Source organism: Vanessa tameamea, chromosome 17, assembly GCF_037043105.1.
Source record: "Vanessa tameamea isolate UH-Manoa-2023 chromosome 17, ilVanTame1 primary haplotype, whole genome shotgun sequence".
Lineage (NCBI taxonomy): Eukaryota > Metazoa > Arthropoda > Insecta > Lepidoptera > Nymphalidae > Vanessa > Vanessa tameamea.
In genome coordinates this window covers 4,785,759-4,813,404 of record NC_087325.1, presented here as the reverse complement: position 1 = coordinate 4,813,404, position 27,646 = coordinate 4,785,759, and the positions used below count along the sequence as shown (strand labels likewise).

General features: G+C 32.8%; 1 protein-coding gene across 2 annotated transcripts in view; it reads right to left on the bottom strand.

The window, feature by feature from the left end:
* LOC113400475 (histone-lysine N-methyltransferase MECOM-like) overlaps positions 1-25,489 on the bottom strand; it is a 92,945-nt gene extending 67,456 nt beyond the window's left edge. The window contains exon 1 of one of the 2 annotated variants that reach the window (XM_064217488.1): positions 25,118-25,489. In XM_064217488.1, coding sequence (XP_064073558.1) covers positions 25,118-25,157 — 40 coding nt within the window. In that variant the 5' untranslated portion in view covers positions 25,158-25,489. The remainder of the gene's footprint in view (positions 1-25,117) is intronic. The other variant, XM_064217487.1, reaches the window with a different exon arrangement.
* Positions 25,490-27,646: the final 2,157 nt, after the last annotated feature.

Genomic DNA, 27,646 nt, shown 5'->3' with positions numbered 1-27,646 from the left:
TTATAATAATAAATAAGTGTTTTTTTCTTAAATTTACTTTAGAATAATAATTTTAATGTAAGTTTTCATGTAAATTATTATTATGAATTTATGAAAAATAAATGAATTCCCATTTAGTTTATCAAGCACTGTGACTAACGTCGCGTCAAAGCGTGGGGTTCCGCAGCATATGTGATAGACCTCACCCACAGATAATATTTCACACAATTGTAAGCTAAATCCCCAGCACAATAAAATTATTGAGTTACACATGTCCCTCGCTCGACCTCCAGTTGCGCAAATATAGATATGAAATAAATGGCATTTTGCTATTATCTATAATGACCCTATTAGCGGTGGAGGTGTTAACTTTTATTGTAATCTTTTCAAAAAAATATGTAATAACAGATAATGTTTTATCTGTGAACATAAAATAAAAAAAAAACTAAAAGTTTTAGATTTTTGTTCGTTCTAGTTCTTTAAGATTAATTTCACATATAATATTTTTAAATACAAAAATAAATAATCTTCTAGTATATTTTTTTCATTTGTTGGTAACGTAACGAACCATTCTTTTTTTCTTGTAAATTATTCTGATCTTTGTTTTTTACTCTTATTAAATTAACTAAATTTTTTTACAAATGTTTTTATATAACATTGACCGTGTTTCATTATAGGAAAGATTGTATAGTTGAATCTGCACGTTTGCTATAAAATTAAAAAATGAAACTTTACCAAATCTAATTTATATATACCTATGTCGGCGCAAAAGCATTTTTAGTCTTAGCTAATTATTTTAAGTTGCTGTAAATTCATATTGCCATTTATTATGAATATTACTTGCGTAAACATAACTTTTGGACAATTCATTTAAAATTTAACGTAGGCATAGCAGTCGCATAACAACTAAAATGTTTTGTAGCAAATTAATCAAATTATTACGAAATTGTTGTCCAAAAATTATAATTCGAATTTACAAATAGTAATTGGCGATTTTTAATGTGATTTTTCTAATGTAAAAGTATTGTCGCCGGACAAAAAGCTAGTCTTTAAAAGGCGCCGATAAAGATGGATGGCGGAATGGATTTTTATTTGACCTTCGGTGCAAACAAGAGGTGTCAGTGTGGTGTTCAATTATATCTGGTGAGTTGAGAATTTGTTATTTTGATTCTAGTTTAACTATTTACAGTAATAAAATTAGCTTTTATTTTAATTTGCTGGTTATTATTTGAAACACAGATTTTTGTTAAGTGTTTCATTATTTGTTATGAGCGAACCAAGTGATGCAAATTGTGACGTCACTCTTTCTAAAAACTCCGATGGTCCTGATCCTCCGTTATATATTTTCATGGAGGTGATCGGTTTAACCAATATATAATAATAATATGGAAGTGTAGCTTTTGTCCATCAAGCGGAGACACGCGGTCAGTCATCATTGAAGTGTTTTCGTTTCAGTCGTCAATTAGCTCGTAAACTTCAGACTTTATGACACTCGCTGACGATCTAAGGAAGGGTGCAACTCATACGTTATTATGGAAATAGTTGACTCGTCTCCTTGGACTACTGGCAGGATATAATGCCGCAGTTATAAAACTTATAATAAAAGCTATAAATATTTCTTATTATTTAAAAAATAAAAATCTTTAATTGTTATAGAGTAGCATAATTGTAAAGCTATATGTAAATTTTTCTTAGATAAATCTGACACAGAATCAAATAATTTCCAATTTATACAAATGTCACTCTTCAAACGCCGTAACAAACGGAGAAGCCATCTTAGTACTTTACAGATAAAACAAAAGCGCGTTTGATCTGTCGCCCTCAAAATTTGTAAGGCATCCATGCTCTATTTGCTTGAGATTGTTTGAGACAAGTTGCCTTTGCCAAAATAATTATTACGTAACAATATAAGGGCTTCCATGTCTTTGTGTTAGGAACTACAAACTGTAATTACGTTAGCTAGCTTGTTGTCAAGTTTCGAGGGTTCTTCATTCGCACAAACACAACTTCTTGCATCTATTTAAACAACAATACATTCAATCATTATTTTAAATAATCGATCAATTAATCATAGATGTTAAATAAACGTTATAAGAAAATAAAACTAGTGATGTTACGATTTCTTACGCTTATTAATTAATATATTAATCTCAAATAGATAAGAGTATCGATAAATAAAACGATCTAATATAAGACAAAAATATTCTCCAAATGAAATTCTATGAAGAGGCTGCTGGTGTTCGTCTTAACCACAAACCTCCCTCGTTGATTAATTATTCTTGACTGCAATAGTAAGAAAGCGAATTCGTTTAATCGATTTTAATTAATTTCAATAGGAACGAATCAAATACACGATCCATAAAGAAGTACAGTAATTAGTTATTTTATATCCTGTAAAAAAAATAAAACTTATTTATTAAATCATGGCCAAATGTGTTTTTAAGTTTCAATTTCACGACCTCCTACGTTCTCAAGATTTAATTGTGCGCAAGGATCCAGTTTCTCTTCAATAATTACATTCGAAATAATAGAAGTTCATTTCCATGAAGAGCGTTTATCGTCTAGCGACATCTGGCGGATCTCGCCGACAATTCACACTGGAATTATTGTTATTAATTAGAGCCCTTGGATTAATTAAGTAGGGCGCCGATCGTCATCCGTCCCGATTCACGCCAGTCTTGCCGAACGTCTTTGTTAACATCTCGACCATAGACTTAATCTGATTTAGACAAAATTTACATAAATACTCGATTCTGTTTTATAAAAAAAAAAAATTATATATATTCACATAATTCTAAAAAGTGGCATATTAACTTACACTTCGACTATCTAAAATAATAATTTAAACAAATTATTGCCATTAAAAACAATTCGTGTAATATTACATACATATATTAAAATGACATTCTTAAAATATCAAAAAATATTTTTTGTATAAACGCATTAAATATGCACAAAATACCTAAAACAGTTGAAAGTAATTTAAAAAAAAGAAATTCTAAATATAAATAATCATCTGCCATGTCTATTTAACATAATCTATCCACCATCACTCCCTCGGCGATAATGAAGTGGTATAATTTTAATCATGCGCGAATTGCCGGGCGTAATGTCTCAGCCACGTGGCGCCTCTGAACGCTTATCCGTTACTTTGGCTCAATCAAATGTCCTAAGAAAATTTTACGCTCAATTTAATGTACAAACTTAGCTAATAGTGACGTAGACCTTCCCTTACTTCCTTCCTTGACAATTTTATCGCTATATCAAAACATAAGCCTTATATAACGATATTGTGTTATGACAAAATAGATGTATCGCAAACACAACGAAGAATCCGAAGAAATAAAAAACCTAATCGATTTTTACATTTAAAACGTTGCGTAAAATATTCGAATCTTATATTTTTTTATTTAAATAAATTGTATTGTTATTGAAGTGTCATGTTTCCATTACAAAACAACTAGCCCTAGCGACATTAAACTTAACACGCTTACCTCAGAGAATACTCCGGCCGAGCTCAGTGTATTGTACACAGTATTATTCTGAATCATAACCTCGCTTCCCCCACCGTACATCAGGCCGTCCCATTAAGAACGAAAATTCTTTAATTCCTTGCGCAATTAACAGCCAGGCTTGAGGCGAGGCAACGCCAAGTGTCATCGTAAGTTTCAGAACGCGTCATTAAGGGCATCTGCAGCGCGGTAAATAACGAAAAAACTCCACGAGGGGGTGAGGGGGTACGGGGAGGCGAGATGAGAGATTTTATTTAACAAAGTCTATATTAACCCGATGCAATTAGAGAGCGTTAACGAGCTGCCCGTAATGACGGGGACCTACTCTCAAAGCTCACGTACAGCAACGTCATCTGGATACAGTTGGAAAAGGCAAAATACTCGTAAAATTTCAATAAGCTTAAAATATATCATTGTTACAAAGTTTAATATAGCATTTCGTTATATCTCGTGTTTACATAATAAAGCATTTAAAATTATTAAAATTAGCCTGAGAGACAGATACCGGAGACTTCAGATAGTCCGTATTATATTCATAGATTTTAAACGTCAAATCAATACTAAGTAGTGCCTAAAGTAATCATTACATATTGAGTGTAACCCTCTGATATAACCTACTAAAACTTGCGTAACCGGTATTATCTGATAAGAATATTTTTACTAGCAGTACCCAATTAGTTTTTGTCGAACAATCAAATCAGAATTATTAAAAACATTTAAGATAAGATGGGAAGTGAAAAACATATATCACAAAAATATCGCATGCTTAAAAATCGCACGGCAACGTGCGAATAGACGCCCACGCTTTGAGTTGACACATTACCGGAGAGTGATGCGAATTCAAAGCTGCCGCTTTTGAATATAATAATCGTTAGCCGGCTATTTATTGTTTAATTAACCCCGCCGGCCGTTAGCACAGCGCCTTAGCCATTGTTTACATAATTTCGAGACGGAAAAATTGAAATACTTGAAAACATTTTCTTAAGGTATCAAATTTGATTCTAATGTTTTGTTTCATTTCGAAATTGCAAGCGTTAACAAACTTATGATTGATATATTATAGCGCATAAAAATATTTACGTCAATTGATTTTTATTCATTTAGAACGTATTAAACTATCAGTTAGTTTACTAGTAAAAATGTCTTATAAGCGCGAGACATGGGTTCAAAAACCTAAAAGAAGATTATTCTAAGTATTATTTTGCATAAATTATTTACGTTTTATAACATACGTTTATGTTTTTTGTATTTAAAACTTATTTTCCTCTCAAATTACCGGGAGATTCATTAAAATATTACAAAACATTCGCTAAGGTTCTGTTTAACATAACACATAAAACAAAAAGGCACTAGGAACCACAATCTAAATTACAGGAGTTCTAACAAATGCGCTGTTCCGAGCAGTAAGGAAGCACGGGTGTCATTAGGCGAAATTGTTCGGATGGCGCGCTGCATACCACGCCACGTCTATGAAAATTACCTTGTTAGCTACGAAATACATCACTGATTTTAAATTCCTTCCTGATATCATTAACTATATACGTACTATTCGTATAGAATATCTTTCTTATATAAGACAATTATGCGTGAACTAATTTATCGGTCTATTTATATATTAATACAGATATATTTAATCATATAATAATATAATTTTGTAAAAAGGGTTAGTATTAGGTACATTTTTCAGGTGTAAAATAGCTTATGACTGTAATCTGTGTCAAATTTCATTTAGGTTATTGACTAACAAACGTCCATCTATCCAAACTTTATAATATTAAAAAAGATTTTACAATAATTGATTGTTTAATTTGTTACCTATCTGATCTTATGTTTTTTGTCTTTGTTAATTTTTCGTGCTTGTGTAACTATTATAGACGTAGAAACTTTGCAGATGTATATAATATTGTATTATGTTTGCTTTTCATTAAAAAATTAAAACGTTAAATTTATCTGGAAACATAACCCTAAGTTTGTTCTGAACAATGATCCACACGCATTTTCTTTTGACCAACAAGAAAGTCAAGGGTCAAAGAAAGTTATCGAGATGTGGGTGCACTAAATGACACACGCCATCTGGTGCCACTCATAAAAACTACCCTCTATGCCATTGAGCAAGTGTATGAGCGTGCTAGCTCTGATAGTAACTTGTAAGGGTCTGAAATATGACAGCTTATCTACACGTTGAGTCATGTTCCAATATCAATTGTAAGGTGAAATATTTCTAACTAGAATCGAACAGTAGTTTTTATTTATAAATTTGGAATATAAAAACAGTCTGTTAATACATTTGTTCAAATTTTATAAATGGAATGATTTCGTCGTTTTTAACTTGGCAGGCAAAGGTAGTTACGTAAAGTAAATAAAGAATCACTTAACCGCAATCCCCCAGCGTGATAATTAAAACTCGATACGTAAAAGTTGCGTGATTACTATCAGCCGGGAAATTAAGGAGTTCAGAATTGTACATAAAATTGCTGTCTTGTTTTCCTTAGCTGTTATCAACATATTCGATCTGACTGCGCGGTCAGAATTTCCCCCTTTTATGGACATTTCACCCCCCGGGGGGACACTTGACCTCCCTATCTGATACATCATCTACCCCTAAAGTGAACTAATGGGCAAAACATGGATATAAAATTTTTATTAATCATCTGGAAGGACATTTCATAATTGCTAAATAAAAAATATAATTGGGAAAACCCAAGATAAAACAAAAACAAAATATGTTTTATAATGTCGTATTAATTAAACTACTAAATATAAATGATGTACGCACATTGTAATTTTAGAAGAGCCGTAAAGAGAATCTGTTATGTGTATTAACTAAACCGCATTGGTGCAGCGTGGTGGAGCAGGCTCAGTATGACTGTATGATCGTGTCTACCTCTTATTTATCTGTCTAAATTATTTTGATGTGTAGGTGTGCCGAAAGAAAACTCATAAAGAGATATGCATACCTTTTGTACTTAGTTATATTGTACATACAATACATTGCTAAATAAATAATTATACCAATACTATTGTTTTAAATAAAGTATGTATTTTTAATTATGCACCTATATTGACAATTTTACATATTAATGCTGTTAAAAAAATAAACATTTCTAGAAAATTTATATCAATGTATTTCAACAGTTTGCACAACAATATGAGTATGATTTGCGATTAATACTCAATCGTAGCTTCAGTTATAATATTGATATTTTGTTAAATACAAATCATTGTAACATGGCTATCACAAAATCAGAAATATATATTTTTTACAATACACTTTTACTTAGTACAAAGTCACCCCTAGTTATGGGTTTATAGTATGTTATAAAATAACTAAATGTTGTTTTGTTTTATCGGTAATACGTGATCTTAACAAAATTAATAAATATATAATTCCCAAATACAGTACTGTATTAAGTTTCGATAGTTCTAATAGTCGATAGTCTGAGATAGAACATTTATTTATTTATTCATCCTATTTATTCCAATTGCCGCTTGTCAATTTTCGTCATTAATAAGCTGCTGTTAGCGTGATTGCGTATGTGTGTTTTACAACCAGTATATTAAAGTCAAAAAAACATAGTCCAGTTGAAATGAGATAGCAATAACATTTTAATATAATGATAACAATCAAACAATAAACAGTAACGTCCGAAAAACATAACTAAATAAAATATAGCTTCTATATATTTTTTTATTTTCTGTTTTTAAACATTGAAAAGAACCTAGCGCTAGTTTGTAACTATAGACTAAATATAACTTTTGCTAATTGGAAGTATTACCAGTTAGGGAAAATCAATCAGATTTGGAAATCTGTCTACATATTCAAGAAAAAAACAAATGAAATTGAATTACTACAATACATTTTTATTAAACTATAAAATTTATTTCTAAGTAACCGAATCGCGGTCAGAACGTTTGTCTCATACACACACAGATATATAGGTATATAGGTATACTTTAGTGAGTTACAAAACATATTATTAAATTTTAATATTACCATAACCCACGGGGGTTGGAATATTCCTGTATCTATCAAGGCAGCTATCATAACGCTCATTATCATTTAGAATATTAATGTCCCGCATAAATTAACCGCCACGAAACATTTTATTATTATGTATCTAAGATGGTGTACTTGGATTACATACATCGATAATATGAATATTTTCAAATAATTCATTTTTATAATAAATTAAACTTTTTATAGACTTTAATCAGACAGAAGCATCTTTGATGAAATTCGCGAATGAAGCGAACGTGAATTAGTAATTATTAAAATATTTAATATACGAATATGGTTGAAGAAAGGGTGAAAGCGCCGACGCAGGTGGAACTGTACAGTAAATGATCACCAGCGACGGAACGATCGTATCCCAAAATACAAGGGACCTCAGGGACAAGTAAGCACCTTATAATATAGCACAAGTGTTTCCGGGTGCAACATTTTTTAGAGACATCTGGGAAGCCTATGGTCCAAGACTTGACCATCCTCGCTAAAGAGATCCCCCCAAAGCGCGGCGCCCGTGTTTTTCGCAACACCTGCATCTCAGATTAACAGGGGCCTGTTGTTATATAATATTACAGTACCCTGTACCAGTATTTGGAACCGGACCTTTTTTCGCACAATTCCTAAGACGACCACTTGAGGGTGTTCTCTACGGAGGAAATCAGTCAAGGCGATATATACTGTGAAAATATATTTAGTACCTTCAGGCTAAATATAAAACAAGTGTTATAAATGAGAAGTCGTTTTCTATACAAACATTTTCTCGTTCGCATTTTTATATGGAAAAATAAAGCAGTTACCTAATAGAAGAAAACGAGTTCAGTACATGCGACACTATATAAATGATTTTTTTAATTCATAGAAATATTATTAATTGATATTTCTTAAAAATTATATATTATTATTAGTAAAGAGGTAATATGCATCATTTTAATTTAAAATAAAATAGTTTGGAAGTAAAAGGTAGGCGTGGCTGACGCTATATAGACTAAGCGGACGATATAAAAGGCAGCATGTAATCTAAGCCTATAAAATCGTGATAACTCGTCCGATAGTGAAGCAATTTCTGAACGACACAGTAATGACACCTATTAGCCAGACCGCTCGACATCCTGTCGCATAATGGCCGCGGGGCGTGGACAACCTACTTTTATATACTTCAGTCTTTTCATGGAAGAAAAGTTATTTAGATAAGAAGTATGAATTAATATTAAAAAATTGAACATTGACTTAGTAAGAGAATTGAAGTCAATGATAAAATTACTCTCTGGAAATTATATAGCTCAGGTCACTGGGGTAATCGTTTTAGAGGTATATTAATACATTGCAGATTGATTTAGTTGAGCTACTGCTTCAAAGACTTCAAAAATATGGAAAGTAAATCAAGTCCTTTTTTTACACGGCAAAGAAATCACCGTATTAATAAAAACATTATTCTTTCGTTTATAACAGGCCAAAGTAATTACGGCATTAACGTGGAAATTTTAATAAGGAAAATAATTATTCCATTTATTTACTGACAATTCTATACATCATGTTTACCTCGTCTAAGACCATCATCGAGCTTCAATTGATCTTTGCTGATCAGAAGGCCTATTCTGTAGGATCAAACTCGAAACTCACAACATAACACCATTGTGGAAACTCGGAAAGTGATATGTGATATTGACTATAAGAATTATAATGTTAAAAGAATACATGCATCAAAATAGCGTATCACCATAATTTTCAAAATTTGAATGAGATACGAAGTGACTTCTTACAGAATAATACTTGTAGACATACTTCAAAGCTAATCATCAAAAACGTAATCATCCACCTAACATTACACTACAATTAATATCTCACGAAAGGTCCACTCAATAGTCGGTCTAGACTCCAATCTTAGGCAAGATCTAGTTTGAAATAACTCGTAATTAGAGGTCGGACAATAAAAGCTGAATCCGCATGATGTCGTGTGAGGCGTTCGCGTGACACTCTGTCGTGTCGCCTTCCTCCGACAATAAAATTATAAGTCGACCACAGTGACAATCCACTGATTTACGCTACTACACACGCGAATATTCTAATATGAAAAGACCTTAAGCTTTTTACAACGACGTAAAAAGAACGTAGGAGGCGGACAAGTTAATGAAGAAAATATGTTCGGTAAGATAGCGGTGCGACATGCGTGACCAGCGCCACCTAATTAACCGCCTTACGCTGGCCTAGCTTTGATTAGATGATAAATGTGCCTTAGATCGAGATAAGATATCATAAAAATTAAATTATTGTTTGACGTTCAGATTTCGTTAAGGCTGATAATATCTCAAATATAAAATTTAATGGCTAAATTGTATACGTGTCCTTGATCCTTATAGTAATATTAATATGAGTTGATAATTTGTAACGACTTGCAGTCGTTTGACCTTTCTCACTATCCCTTAGATGTCAATGTCCGTTGTTTTCTTTGTTTAAATCACCTTACTGTCGTAACGAACTGTCTTCCCCTAAAAAGTATTTTTTTTTTATAATTTTTCTTATATTAGGCTAGTGAGTATTGTATAAATATAGATAAAATATAGGAAAGAGCCTGCCTGCATATGTAGTTATATACTAATGCGTGGTTCCTTGTTATTTTGACGAAAAAGTTATCTTAAACAAAAATCACTTGACATAAAGGTAAATTTATAAGTGCTAAACAAACACTTATAAAATACTAGTTTTCAATAATAGTTTTCTATATATTGAATTAAATTTTGATAATATCACTAAAACTTAAAATAATTATGAAATGTCTCGACATAGGTACATATGCGCTAAAAGAAGTGCTTATTGATCGCAATGACCAAAAGAAGCTTTTCCGTTCGTGTATAACTCGCTCAATACACAATCACTTCAAGTGGTCTACATGAAAATCCTACGAATTCCGTCACGAAAGCTGGAAAGTGGCACGAATGACTCACCAGATAAGCCCTCATAACCAGTGTCTCGTAACAACAGCGGTGCCAAAATATTCAATTCGAATAGGATGTTAAAGTGACTTATGAGGGGTTGTTTCGCAAACACTAAATAGTAACATATCAACCAGCTGCTTAAATATTAGCGAGAAAATTATTAAACTACACCAACGAAAACGTTTTCTTGAACTAGAATCAAATTAATTAAAGAAGACAATTGAAGAATAGTCTACACTAACTAAATAAGAAGCAAAACTACTTAACTTAGAATAAAAATAATGTTTTCGTAAATATCACTTTCTAACTAATTACCAGTTCATATACGTTTATACACAGATTGAAGACCTCATCAAAATAATAATTTAAATAACAATATTTATTAAGATAAACAAAGAAAACAGTCATTAGTGTTTTCCTTTGTTTAAGCGGTTGATTTGTGCAAATTGAATTTTAATTGCGGCTCACCTCACTCAGCAAATACTTGGCGTTTAGCTACAGCTATTAAAACCTCGGCAATTCTTAATCCCATAACTACCCTTACACACGTAACCCGCAGTAATGCATACTAAACGCCGTCTTTCGTTTGTCTTATCCGCGGCTTATAAATCATTTCTGTAGAATAATTAATAATTGAAACGATTTAATTGCCTACATCGTTAATGCCAGTAAGTATCGGCTCCGTTCTCTTGACTGATATTTCATCAAATAATAAAAATATACGGGTTCTGAATGCAGATTCTACCGAGAAGAATCGGCAAAAAACTCAGTAGTGAGTTACTCTCTTTTACCAATTAAAGAGCATAATTATTTTAATATTCATACATCTTTTTTGGTAGTAGCGCGTGCAAACCCACCTGGGTAGATCCCACCCAGTCATCGTATATTCTACCGCCAAACAACAATACTTAGTCTTACTGTTTTCAGGCACAGGGGAGTTCTTAGGTCCAAAGCTTGATAGATTGGTAGCTTGAAATGATTAATATTTCCAATGTTTATGGGCAGTGATGACGTTACCAATGTCTTTGGTCTCTTACATATCTTGAATCAATTATGTAATTCAATCATCAGACTTTTAACAAGGCTAAATTAAACGAAAGCCACCACCCAGAAAACTTAGTAGTTACTAAATATGAAAACATTAATCATATTACATACATGCAAACTATCTGGTATTTTAGTTTCAACCTGAAACAGTGTAGTATCCGGCAAGTATACCAACGGTAGTTGAGGAAATTCAACGTAACCTTTAAATTTAGACGTTATTTTACAATTGAATATTTTTGCACAGGAAGGATAGCTAATTTAATTCATTAACGAATTCGGAAGTTGAAAGGCACTGAAAGTTGATTTACATTTCTCCAAATTAAAATGTCAACATTTCTAACAAACAAAAAAAAATGCTTGACTTCAAACCATTCGATTCTAACATATACTTAATCCAAACATTTCATTTTTTTTTAATTATGATTATTGTGAAAATAAGTTTAATAGATAATTGTAAGTATACGCAAAACTGTTATTTATAAGCACTAACAAAGCGAGAAGTCCTCGTTACAATACGGCCTTACGGTTACCTGCTATAATATCATAAAATATTAATTTTACGACAGCCTTGTTTAAGTTGAATAATAAATATTTTTTAAATAAGTATTTATGAATAAGGCCACTAACATGATTATAATAGTCATATTTATCGTTTGGTGTTCATACCGCGAGTGTTGATCCATATCGTAAGAATGGTCAGTATGGCCACGCATCAAAGATCGGTCAGCCATAAGTCAAAAGTCACGAAGGCTAATCGAGGTCCGCCCAACAAGCCTTAATAAGCATTTTTAACGATATTACTTATCAAAAATATTTAACCTGTTTTATTATAGTCTGAGACTGTTTTGTACCTATTTAGAGCAATTTTATTAAATTTTTCATAAGTTCCGCACATTTTTAAACAACAATTGTGTCAGTTTATAAACAGACAATAGACACCTTTATAAAAAACAAAACTGGCACAGTGGCTGAATGCGTAAATCTCAACTAAATTTTGTAGGCTCCAGCCCGGGCAAGCATCACTGAATTCTCATTTGCTTAATTAGTGTTTCGAATTAGTTTTATGCTTAACGGTAAAGAAATACATAGAAACCTGCACTTATCTGGTGAAAATCTGCCACATGTATATCCACCACCCGCATTGGAGTATCGTGCCGGAATAAGCGCCCAACTTATCCTCAAAATGGTTAACATATTACATACTTTTTTTTTAACAAAATAGCCTTGAATAAATTTTCTAATTATAATATGACCCCGAAATATGGCATGTATTTAAATTTTATTGCAACAAAAAAAAATTTTTTTTTTTCTACCACGTAAACATTTTTACTTTTTGTCTTGCTACGGTTTTTGGGGCGAGTATTAACATATACCCCCCAAAAGTCGTAGCGAATACAAATAAAAAAATATTGGAAAGATAATTTGACGACCTCCGTGGTCGAGTAGGGTATACACCGGTTTTCATGGGTACGCCACTCCGAGGTCTCGGGTTCGATTCTCGGCCGAGTCGATGTAGAAAAAGCTCATTTTCTATATTGCCTTGGGTCTGGGTGTTTGTGGTACCGTCGTTACTTCTGATTTTCCATAACACAAGTGCTATAGCTACTTACATTGGGATCAGAGTAATGTATGTGATGTTGTCCAATATAAAAAAAAAAATGTATTACGTACCTATCTATCAATTTTATATTATTTTTTATAACAACTTTTATTTACAAATTCAATTAGCGAAATTACTCTATGTGCAGTAGGCCTCATCGACAAATTATTTACAACTTTTTTTTCTACTGTACATTCAAATGAAGTATTAATAATATTTAACACATACATAAAATATCAACACAACCTTAATACACGTTATCTCATACAAGTTATATAAAAAGATTCCAAAGTCGAACGTATTATGCTATAGCTCAAAAAAGGTTCTATCAAAATCAATCTATTAATAGCAAAGACACAGCCACTGACTATTCATGTATTTACGAATATACTATGACGTCACAGATTTAATATATAAATTATTTTTGTTATCTAGCTTGCTTTCTCATACTATAAATATAAGTAAAGTCAAATAAGGTTATCGTATATAGATCGTTAAGAGAGGCTATATAGAACTTCAGTTTTATTAGTGCGCCTGCGCCGATAGCCGTCCAATTAGCACCTTTATCACCAATTAGTTCTTTACGATGCTCTACCATAACTTACGATCCGGGAATTATTCTTTGCTAATACAGGAAGTAAATAAATTAAATTGCATGCCTCGCACTCTGGAAAATTTGATTATGTATTCCTAAATACCTATTATATATATATAAATCATCAAATACATCATCTACATATTGCCGTTTTCGGATAATAGCGAATACTCTAAGCCTGTTGACACAACAAATTAAATACAAAAATACACGGTATTATTTGAGGGATAATGACTATGTACTCAGATTGTATGTGGTAATTATATTAATATGAGATAAAATATTGTTTGTGTCCAACTTATTAATAAGATAAATTGTTTTTTTTTTTGTTATATTCATTATCATTGTTGAATTTGTGACTTTTCAGGGTTTCATATGGTAGCCAGCGATTTTTAATTTATTTAGTTCTAGCTGTGCCCGCGGATTTAACCGCAGTTATTTCAGTTTTTAACTGTAAGAGTCTTATTGTTACTGAAATAAAATAAAATGTTATTGCTGGATAATCGGTTTAACAGATTCCGATTTTATCTATTGCATACAAACAAATTCTTATTCATAACTCGCTAAAGTACTTTTTACTGTAATAAAAAAAAAATCTCCTTATAATAGTGAGTAGTTGTTTTCAATAATTCTTATACTTGAATACCATTTGAAATCCTTCTGCCATAATTACTTTAACTTCAATAACATCGGATTTTCATATAAACTACCATAGCCTGTTTAACCCCAAAAAAGTAGTAAACCCCTTCTTACCAAACTTCAAGTTTGTAGGTGTTATAGTTTCTGAGATTTCGTGATTAATCAGTGAGTGGTATTTTGACTTTTATATACACATACCAATATTTAATGAATTTATGGCCAAAACCATTTTTTAAAAATTCCAATATTACAAACACGTGAATATCGCTATATTTTCTCTTGTTATCTTATTTTATATCTTTATTTATTATTCAAGGTCGACATACCGTGCGTAGGTCCTATTAAATCAGCTCCGAACTGAAAAACTGGCATATAATTATAACGCATACCCATATACAATAAAACAATATGCATGGATATACTGATACATAGTTAGCTATAGTTAATTATAGGGCGGAAAATGAAATGTAGGATGACAGACGCGCGAAGGATTCCGAATTATCTTAAACTAGCTGAATCTGCGACTTTTACCCAGCGAATTAAAAAAAACGAAACTATACCACACCAACCCTCATTTACCCCCTCGAGGAGTGAATTAAAAAATGTACTCTATGTTCTTCCCCGAGACTCAAACTATCTCCATACTTTGGTATCTATCCATCTTAATCGCTTTGGCGGTTTAAGCGCGAAGAGGTAACAGACAGAGTTACATTCGCATTCATAATTTTAGTATAAATCATACATAATTTTATAAATATAGACAAAATAAATTTTAAAATTATAATAACCATATTAATGTTTAAAAATAATAACACGAACAACATTAACTTAACTGAATTGTCATAATTATTTATTAATCCTTATGAAATAAATATCATATTCATTTTAAACGTTAATTGTACAAATATTCTTCTTTACCTTGCAATTTGAAGAACCTTTACAAATATGAGGAGATTTAAATAAACGCAATACATAAGCAAGTCACGGCAACAGATCGGTTGGCAAAGGTTTGTATTACCTACATCATAAGGTAAAAAAAATAGCACGGAAAAAAATATCTATTTTACACGTGTGAAGCTGAAATGGGTAGCTTGTTTATCTATCTTTAATAAATAATTCCTTATCAAATTGCCTTGTAATATAAGACCCTCTCAAGAAGTCCTACCAAGTGCCTCCTTCAGAGCGTTCGTGCTCATTACATAAACATTTATGTTTTGTCTTTAGGTGTCAAAATGAACTTATTATGACTGCTAAATTTTAATAATTATTATTTCCTGGATAAAAATACAATATACTTTGTTTAAAATGTAATTTGGATAAATAGCAATTTAACAAATTATGTCAATTTTATCTATTTACTTGAGAATGCCATTAAAATATAGCCGGCACATATGCAATCGTCATTTATATAAACACCCTTACTAGTGGCAGATTAGATTAGAGCCGCACCATCTCAATCCGAGGATTTCGTAAAAACCAATCAAATATTATTAAATCCAAATAGAAGATTGAAGACGCTTCAGTGCAAGAAATATCAAGTCCTTCCGATCTTAGATCGTTTACCAGAAAGGATATTTCATCTGGCTAACAACAGTTACGCTATCAATAACGCTATCACAGTGATAGATGGGGGACGGTGTCTTTGTTCGGACTTGGTGAGGGATCGACGTCGCCAGCCATCCGACCTTCAAAGGCGATTAATCTTAACTTGATAGTGTTTGGTGGAAATCTTATTAGTTCTCAGATAGTTCTTGCTACTTACGTATTATATTGGAAACGAATAATTCTGTACTTTTTGTATTTTTTTACTCCATATTTCAATTTAAATGTTCAAATATTTTTATTAACATTCTGTTTGCAAGTCAAAGTAATAATTTCAGTTTTTGGAAGTATATTTTTTAGCGTTTTCTTAAATCTTACAAAGGAATATAACACCGCATATTAAAATGCACAATGTAAAGATAAGCATCACACATTTTATTCTCCGGACATCAAAACCATCAGCAATCTTTGATAAAGTCAAAAGAAACCTGAGTTTTTGGTAAGACTGTAAGACACCAGTTCAGTATAACTGGTGGAGTAACTAAAGGTGGCCTAGAAATATCGAGTAAGGATTATTTGAATACTCCATATAAACCATGTGCTAGATTTTGGTTATCCCAAGCGAAATAAAATAATAGAATACTTTTGTTATAGCATTGGTAAGCGGGCGATTAAATGGGCCACCTGGTGTAATTGATCATCACTGTAGTATTGGTAGAATTTAAATATCGACGATTCAAAAACGCTTCATTGTGAAGTTTACTTGAATAAAATTAATTTGAGTTGACTGCTCATAGAAATTGGTGCCGTGAGAAATTTCAACTACACCATACATCGGCAATGCACCAACAACCTTCGGAACCAAGATGTTATGTCCCTTGTGTCTCTAGTTACAGTGGCACACTCCCCCTGAAACCGTTACTCAATAATACTAAGTATTGCTGTTCGTATCTACCCAAACAAAGCCGTACCGAAATAAGTGTCATTTTTGGGCAAAGTTCTCTACAGCTCTGAAAAAATGCATATAGGTAACCTTGTTTATCCTGTATACCAAAGCAGTCCTCATAAATCCAGTAGACTCCTTACCGCTTCGAATATATTACACTACAACTAACAATAAGATTATGTTGTAAAGTCGAGCTATGGCTTGTTCCACTAGAATCTAAAATACATTCTAAGTAATTAATATCTATTGACCTTTGAGTAATTCAGCGTGATGCCACTTATGGTAAACATGACATATATCGTCTGATCGGTAATGAATAATGTTTTGCAATGCAATTTATTAATTACCTTAATGCAATGAAGTCGATTAGAATTTAAAGAATTCAATGATAAGATTAATTCTTAAAGCTTATCTGCAATTAATCTTTTGATTTCATAACGTTCTTTTAAAATATATTATTTAAGTTTCACGATGTTTCATGCAACGATTAAGCCATCGTCCCGCATAAGAAATAAAAATGTCTTATATATAAATAGTATAATCATAACCAAAATTCAATAATATATAAAAAAAATGAAGGATAATACAAGCATAGTGCATTGGTTAGGTTACCCAGTAGAATAGCGTGAAACAGTTTTATTTTTGAACTGTTATCGGAACGCATAGAACATCGATTTACGAATTAATATGACACGGTGAAGTAAAACTGATTGATCACAAAATAGTGGCTTTCATAATAAAGTTCGTGTCTTAAAGCTATTATCATAATAACAGCGGCGCGACGCTCGGAAGCTAGATAGCATCAGATCGCGCACGCTGGACAATAACCCTTACTGTGTTCATTTATAATAATTAGCATAAAACACAACGCTGATATGATTTTTGATATTTTTCTGCGGCTAATGAGCAGCTTTTGACCTCAAAGTGTCTGATTTATAATGATTAGGTAAATTTAATAATGGTTTTTGCCATACGTAAAGTCGTTACGCGGCCTAAAAAATAAGGTCAGCTCGTGATATCACAAGAAAGTTTACATTTAGTTGGTTTTTGATTAACAGCTCCTCTGAAAACTATAGGATAGTCACCAACTTTACGTAATTTTCAATAATTTAATATACACCAAGTTATAACTGTATATTAACTTGACATAACATAAATGTACTCGTATGTAGATTTGTACATGTATTCTAGCAAACCAATACCTAATAAAATACCATATCAATACAATGAATCAAAATAATGTCACAATTTTTTTTTATCGCCCTTCAAACATAATTATTCCATACAAAAATATATTCTCAGGCAGTAAAAAGGCGTTGAATATGAATTCGTTACTTATCACACAAATTAATAGATAATATTATATAACTCTTTGTACACATTGTATATGTATAAAATACTAATGAGTTATAATTGAATCATTTGAGGCTTATCGAGATAGAATACGATTTCAACACTTGTATGATCATTACATATATTAGAAACGTATTACTTGTTTTGGTTTCTGATTATTTTGGTTTATTTTCTCATTGATTTTTTGTACGGGCAAATAGGCGTTTTGATAGTATGTGATCACCACCGCCCATAGACATTAGCGCCGTAAGAAATATTAACTAATACTTACACCATCAATGCGCCACCAACCATGACAGCTGAAATGTGGTTAAACTGGCTAACTCACCACCGCAACACAACAATCCTAAGCAATGTTGTTTGGCGGTAGAAAATCCGATGAGCCGGTAGCACTTACTCAGATTGGCTTACACAAAGCTTTCCACTAAGTAAACGTCACCGCAGTTAGACCTACTTAAGCAATAGATACCCTACGTAACTTCTAGCCATGTTTACGTGTCCTTTTCATTAGTCAGTTGGTTATATTACTATGATATTGTTCATTAGTCTCTAACAGCTAGCTCTACGAATTGGCTCTCATGAGTATTTTATTTGATATACCTCACTAAACCATAGATTAGGCTACCTCCTTCTAAACAAACCACAAGTTATTTTAAGACCAGAAAATGTGCCACCTGATAGGACGAGGTCGCGTTCATCATAGACGCTCACTGCAGGAAATATGGGTAAGTATCGATATAGCGTTCTATTATTATAGTAATTATTATTATGCATTTTTGCGGACTGTAACTGTGAGTCTAGTCCACAAAGTCTGTGGATGTGTGACTAACAGAGTAACTTAAACGTTGAAATAAAAAATTAAATTATTCCGAGAAAAATCGGAGCTACATAGCTATCAAAATTAACCAACAGAATTGATAGAGGGATGATCACGTATGTCGAAGGACCCATTGCTGTTGGAGCAGATTAGTCCTAGAATATAGACCGCGGATTGCGTAAACTCAGCGAGCTCTCCAGCCAGATAGAAAAATGATCTGACAAAGGTAGCGGGACCGGACCAGATGCAGAAGATCCGAAGAACCGGAAGCATTGACGCACCTTTGTGCAACAATAAATAACGATTGGCTGACGATGACGAAAACCATGTTTAATGTATGTGTTATTGTTGTTAGTACCGTTAATTTCATTTTCTCAAGAGTTTTTGGGTTAAATAAAAATTGTAAACACGTAGAAACTTTATTTCATATTGTCTTACATTCATATATCGAAATATTCCCCTCTCTTTCCTTCTCTCGTTTCTACTCCTAATCTGTAATAAACGATTTAGGTAATAGACAAATCAGACTTACTAATATTCTTATATAAATTTTATTAATTAGTGTTAATAACAGTACTGCATTTATTGACCAGTAACGTACAAGTATGTGAGATTTTTGGCTTCAGGGTTACTTAAAAAAAAAATTACAAACACAAAATAAACTATTAGAATTAGCTTATGTAGGTTTATGATTTAATCAACAATTATGATTTGGTATACACATGGAAAAAATGAACGAAATATTATATAACTTATATACTGTTATATAATGTTAATACTTATTGACATAACAATAGAATTCCTTACTAGATACATACATTTTTTTCTTCACTCACACTGTTGTAATTAAACACCAGTTACCAAAGAAAATTTCATGCCCAAAACTCAATAAACGTTACCAATGAGTAGAATGGACCATCACGCTGCGGGGGCCGTCACGACCTTACTTAAAGAATGGATATCGGCAGTTCACTTAATGTCAAGGCCTCGAATGCCATTACGGAAATCATTAGATTATGCTATAATATATACAATCAATAGTTTATCGTTTATATTAAACAACTTACATACAGTACTAAACGAACCAAAACAGACGATTAAAATGCTCTTGATTGTAAACCAGATGTACAAAGGCGGTCGTAGTACTAAAAAGTGATATCTTCTAGACAATTTATATGACTCAACGTGGTACCAGCGTTATGAAAGTGTACACTGAAAAGGATTAAATAAATAAGTATAATATACTTAAATGTGTAAGTTTAATAGTCTGATGAGACAACATTAATCTTAACGGAAGATTGCGTACACAAAAACAACCACAGAGTTTCGCTCGTCACTTTTGTCCCAGTGGTGGGGCATTTATAAGCTGTCGTATATATCTCGTATACTAATATTATATTATATCAATGAAAAGCTTTGTAGAAAGATTTTCATATTGGAAACGCAAGGATTTAAAAAACGAACATGATTTAAATTTTATTATTGTAGTTTATATTTATATTCATTTAATATCATGAAAATATATTTACAGATGGCTATAAAATAGTAGGTATATATAATGTTACGTGTGTTAGAAATGTATGAAACAGCGTGTGAGTCAGAGATAAGGTTATCTTAGTGAGATCACCTCGTTACGCCAATCAACGATTGTAAAATATTACATTGCCATTGTCTTTACATCTATGCACATTTCTTTGTTATAAAAACCCAGAATATGTATTGAATCAAAGATTTTTATATAATTAAATTACATTTTAGGAACTAAGGCGATAATATCTAGAAGGTATTATGAACATTGTTTTTATGGAACATAGTGATTTAATTAACAAAATAAAAAGCGACAATAAGGTGGTTTTTTCATGGAAGACCACCCATCCGCGTGGGACATATTTTATTGCACAATATTTTTCACTCATACACAACACGAACGGATCCGCCATACCGTGCTCAGATGTAAGAGCAACAGGCGTACGTGCTCTCCGAAGCACACGAGTGGCTTCTGCAGAAAAATTCCCATCAACTCCGATAATTTTTAACGGCAAGACCGTGTGTATGAATCCCGAATATAAGGATATTCTATTTATTTTAAATTTTGTTTTATTTTATGTACTTAATAGGTAGGCTGACGGGCAAATGGGCCACCTGATGGTAAGTGGTCACCACCGCCCATAGACATTGACGCTGTAAGAAATAATAACCATTCCTTACATTACACCAATGCGCCAACAACCTTGGGATATTATGTCCCTTGTGCCTGTAGTTACACTGGCTCACTCACCCTTCAAACTGGAACACAACAATACTAAGTATAGCTGCTTGGCGGTAGAATAAGTCCCTAAAGATACAGTTAATAGATAATTATAATGCAATACGAATATACTTATTTCGTCCTTGAATCATTTCTTCTGAGTTATGTAACCCAACGTGGAAGCCGGTAAAGTGTCCCCGTTCACTTGAATTCGTATTAACTTTAGTTCCCGTTCACGACATTTTCTTCCTAAATGTATTTAGTGATTGTTTTACTTTATCAATATGTAATTATTATATCTAATTTATAATTAACTTATGTATATACATTGCCTTTTTATGGTCTAGATTAAAAATTTCAGCGAACAAAACTAGATTTGTTTGATGATCATCTGTGCGATTGATGATGAGTTATAAGATATACTTGCGATGTATGGTGTTTGTAAATGTATCAATATTTAAAATTGTTATTTTGTTGGGACATATATATTTACATTGTACATTGTGTTCACTTTCTATTGATCAAAAAAATAATACTACGCGTCTGTTGTCAATGAATAATTTGTATCAGCATGTATTCAAATAATTATCTCTTATTATTTCATGTCTTGTCTTACATTGTTTTTTTTAAATTACGTATAGTTTCAAACGCATCTGTATTTTTTAGCGTATAAAGTGACAAAAAAAAAAACCATTTTGTTCCATTTTAATTTCATTGACTAACTTTGTATTTTGAGTTATATGTTTTAAAATATATTTGTTATAATTAATAAATTATATTAGTAAAATAATGTCAGTTAAGAAATCCTTAAACGTAAATGAGCATTTTCAGTTGCGGATTCACTTGTCATGGACCTCAGAGTCACCCGCCTCACCCAAAACGTCTGAGTTCTTTCGTGTCAAATCTTGGTAATTATTATTTATATTACACGTTTTAGCAATTATTACTACTTATAATTATTACACTAACTAAAGCAAAACAATAGTTATATTCTGTGGTTTCTTTTTTTCGTGTTTACTTTGCTAAAATCTACCATCAGCGGTGTCAATCTCCTCCCATACGACACTTCTGAATCCGCCACTGAGAACTTTGAGAAAACTAAAGCAGCCGCATCTTGGTTCTGGACTCTCCATTAATGTGACGCACGCACAGACACGAAAGGTTACATTTCTATGGATACAGAACTAGAATCTTATAGTAAAGTTCTGACTTGTAAGACAAACGATTGTTAAGAGGTAAAAATCAAACCACCAATTTATATATTTTCATGTCAATATACCTTCACTACAGGTTTCTGAATGTTAAATTATTTTTCCCAGGAAGTTTTAATTGATTGATTGTATAAGTATTCAATAACGGAAAGTAAATTTTATAAAATGACTGATTACGTCAGAAGTTTTTGCGCATAAGTCATGTTTAACTGTCTTGCTTGAATTACGCAATAAAGCCATGTTTACAAAATTTTACTCAACGGAATGAAAATACCATGTTATTGTTCACAATCGTCTGTCAAATTGTTAACGGCGCGAACATAATGCTTTCACCTGTAATTTCTTATTTCACGTGCTATCGATTGAACAAATAGTTAGCCCACAAGTGCCTATTGAATGTTGAAACTCAATCTTAATTGTACCGGAAAACAATTTCCCACTACAATACCTAGTACCTTCATATAAACCGTTTTATCATGGTGCTGTGCGCTACGCTTATACAAACATTTGTTGATTGAGAGCTTTCGCTGCGAATCGCAACAAAGGAAGTCCGAGGTATGAGCCGGTAATTTCTTCAATGCATAATATAAAGCTGAAAAGAACGAGTTGAGACGACGTTTCTTAATTTACGAGGGCGTTGTGTGGCGTGAGTGCTCGTCGTATCCGAGCGCCATCTGCAGGTAAGTTACGACGGCCGTGGAAGCACGCACCACGCACACATGCGCTCGCGCACGCACACCACGCCTCGCCGACTGTCCACCGGCCGAACAATCGATCGTAAATCAGCTTCGATAAAATTATAGGAGGGAACACAATGGATGTCGCCGTGCGACATCTGCGACGCATAACCTGCCCTCCTCCCACTGCAAAGAGTCCGCTTTCATGCGCCACCTGGCCGCTCCTACCACGTAACTCTCCGTCTCCGAGATAAAGTCCACATTCGCACGTGTACAGACAAGAAATGTTTATTTTGAGAAAGTCTCCACATGGAATAGTGGCATCTAAGGTGATCGGTTTTAAGGCCCTATTCGCTTACAGCTGTCTCTACTCTCGTAATTGCGAAATTCACGCTTCGTGGTGCGGTACAAAAATAAGATTATGGATTCTGCTGAGTTCCAGCGTTATTATGATTCGAGGATCCGTCCATAGGTATGTCTGGGAACTTTACGACTGCTATTCCTGGAGGAATAAACCTCGGACTTATTGAATATTGTTTAGCTTATTTATGGAAGACAGCAATATTTTCCGGAAAACTTGCGTCGAGTTCAGTTGAAATCAAAAATTTGTGTATGCATTTTAACGTTTGTTTAAGTCACCAAACTAAAGCAAAACAAAAGTTTGTTTTTTTGGCATTACTACACAAGAAAGGTATCGATCGAATTACACAAAGGAATCTCGAATTGAATTTCACGACACTGGGAGATGAGATTGTATCCAAAGACATTTACGAAACTCGTGTGAACGTGATCTGACACTTAATGACATCATTAGACATAAGCATTACGAGTAAATGAATAGACAATTACTAATACAAACGAACTCAATTTACGAATAAAATTCTATACCTATTATTTATGATATGACAATTTTGGGATTTAGGCTTAGGACCTTTTTATAAAACAAAAAAAAAACTACAAGACATCATTGATCAATAACATCTAGGATTACTACTAAATATATGTTTTTGTGTTTTAAAAAGACAAATAAATATTCCTCCGAGTACATACAGTATTCTTTCACGTTTATAATACATAAACATACTCGGCTATCGCGTTTCGAAACAGCTATTCTTGTTCCAGTTTAATGACAAACGATAAAACCGGTCAGATATTGTGAATATCAACATAATCAGTGAAATATTTTCATTTATTATCAACGTGGAAAGTTTTACACGTTCGATAAAGTTACGATCTCACCGCAGTAATAAATGCGGTCAAAAGTCGACGCACTAATTAATATTTAATGAGGTTAAATCGTAGACAATGGCAGCAAAGACAATGTTAAACAGGTAAAGGTACCTATTCAATTTTGTCATGTCATAAAAAGCAAGGAGATACTTTTTAAAAGTATCTGATAGTTAAACGTAGAAATATAATAATTTTCATTTTAATTAAACGTTTTGCTTTTAACACATACTGTTAAACGATTTCAAAATAGGATAGCTTTTATGAATTAATTATTTTGGAAATTCCCAATAGACTTTATAATTAAATTAAACAAATAAAGCGAAATCAAAATAATTTGATTACTACTTTAATATTCAAAAATGACTTAATATAATGAAACTTCTCACTTGTATACAAAACAGAAGCATTTCTGAATGGCACATAATGTAAATAAATAATGAAATTCTACCGTGCTCATCCAATGACAAGTGACAATGGAGGGAGCGTCCCTCCAAACAGCAAGTCATCACAAAATAAACTCTATTACTTAAGCATGCGGTATATTATAGCGCAACGGTAAACGGAGGATGGCCCTTGCTATCTTGTCAGGCGGGGGAGGCGTCAACCAATGGCAGAGCGCACAGAGCGCATCGCACTGTCTTTATCTTTTGTACCTACTGCGCATCCTCATAAACAACAATTTCCCTTATACTGAAGTTCAGTTACAATGTTTCACTTTTCCAAATTGTAAAGTAGTTGTTGCCTTTTTACTGAAAATAAAAAACAATTGTTAAGTAACTCACCTTGGGCCTGTAACCGTCTTGCAACTGCTTTGGACCGCATCGCCTCCACCTCTTCGGTAAACAAGATACTGGCCGTAATTAGAAATCGATGACCCGGCTAAATTAGTTATTAAAAAGTTTTCGCGGTTTTCAAATTTGGAACTTTTTCAGTGCGCGCGCGAGATTTGGTGAAGCGGGCGCAGTGTAGGTCGGGCGGGCGTCGGGGTCGTACGCTAGCTAGTCCTGCAGGATGAGTGCAGGAGTATGCGGCGCGAGGAGCGCGGCGTGTCACGCGAGCGGTCGACGGGACACTGCGTTCACGTGCTCCGCCGCACGGCGATCGCGGGGAAAGCGATTTTCACGCGGGAAACGCGATAGTGACCGCGCTGTCTCGACCCGCGGCCGCTCGACAACTGTCAGTAAAGACTTGAACGTTTCAGGCCGCCTCTACCACCCACACGCTCCGCAACTCGTTACTACTACCTTCAGTAGCCACCAACATTTCTTTTACATTGCGTGACACGTTTTATTGAAATAATTACAGCCAATGAGCTTCGAGACATAACCGTTGTCAACTACTAGCACGTACTTTCTCTTTCTTTAGGTAGATAAAACACTACTTTCCACAGCAAAATAGTTAAATCATACCTATATTATAAATTCAATATTTAAAATAATATGTAATTCTAACCAAATACTAATGAATAATAAAAACAATAAATTAATGGCGATCGCCATGCAATTACAAATTTAAATACTTTTTTATTATGCGAATAAAAATTACTTTATATCTATCAAAAGTAAAGTTTTCTTATCTATTTTATAATAAAATTGTAACAAAGTAATGTATACTAATAGGCTTAACTGGTTGTGTAGAGTTGAGAGAGCGACCGACTGCTAAGAAGGTTAAATAGAACCTTTGAAGGTTTTTGGTTGATAGGTACTCTTTTATAGGGGTAGAGTAGTAGGTCTTGTGCCCTAGTTTACTAGGAACATAAGATTGTATGAGAAACATTGAGGATTCCAAATGTGGAATGAAAATTATTAACCCATTAACTTATTATTCAAAAGTAATATCTCACTTTCTCTAACGTTTTAATAAAAGTACAAAAGTAAATTACAGTCAATGTTTTTCATTTGGAGGACGCTTGGTGCTTTTTTCACTTTGCTGATCGAATGCGGTTTGAAAGATAAACATGTATAAAATTTTCATCGGACTCATTCATAGCTGTCATGGTGTTTTCTTTCTATGCCGAGACAAAACGAAACACAAACACGACTGAAAACGAACTGTAAACTGTACACAAAGCGAACTGTAAACACAAATTAAGCGCATGAAATTTTTGCAATGTTAACCCTGACTTGAACCTGGAATCTTCGTCCAAAATTCACGCCACTGGGCCATTTCCGCTCATTTATATTTGTTACGTACATATATGTTACAGTCAAAACTCTTAATTATTAAAAAGTACTTTTAAATTAAAAAAAAAACGTCAGTAATTTTGACAGAATAAGTTGGTCAAAAGAAGTTTTATTTGAAAATCATCAACTAACGCTCTTAATAAAAAGTACTGTTAACCACTAGAACAACAGTCAGAATCACTTTCCACTTTAGAGTGTAAATAAAAATTTATTTACAACATCCTGCGATCATAAGGAGCTTTGACTGATCAAAAGTTACAAATAGATACTGTACTAATAAAAGAGTTAGGTAACTGCGAAATAAACAATTTATGCCTACTACAAAAAAAAAAACATTTTAATAAAATTAGTTTACAAATGTGTTGAGTCTTTAATATTATATCCTGCTATAGTTACACTTCTGTGCATTTTTCTGAAATAAAAATATTGTTCTCTCTGGCTCATAAAATACGGTCATCCGATAGCCACCAATTTTCTTTATTATTTACTCTGTGCAAGAAGGACTACGATAACAACTACGGCTGCATATTCCTACTAATAATTATACGTAGGTATTAGTAGATCCATTTAATATTATTAAATTATATTGACAACACTTCTCACATACTTTAAAAGGGTTATAATAAAATGACACTACCTTTATTATTTCTTTTATTGACTAATGTGTACAAATGACTACCTATATCAAGATTTCATGTAGGTACGAGAAAAGCTCTGGAAATTGCCGACGCAACTCACAATTACCTGTATAAGTCCTTATAAATACACGCTGGAAAATATTTTGTAAAAAATACCCAATAATGTTAAAGACTGATATTACATCTGCTATGAAAAAAAATGAACTTCAATGATTTTTTTTTTTCTTGGCCAACTTCCCCTAGCCCGTTTTTCTCTTCTTGTAATAATAAATAATTATATTTAATTTAATGCACAGCTCACATTGAATATTGTTTAACTTATTTAGGACAAATACGAGACCCTAGATACCCTAGTTTATTTTAATTTATTCCAATGAATTATGACTTAATTTATAATGAAAGAGTTCTAACTATAGAAGCAAGAATAATATTATCAGTAAGAGGACTTGAAAACTTCAATCAAAAAGACATCAGAAATCGTCATACCGAT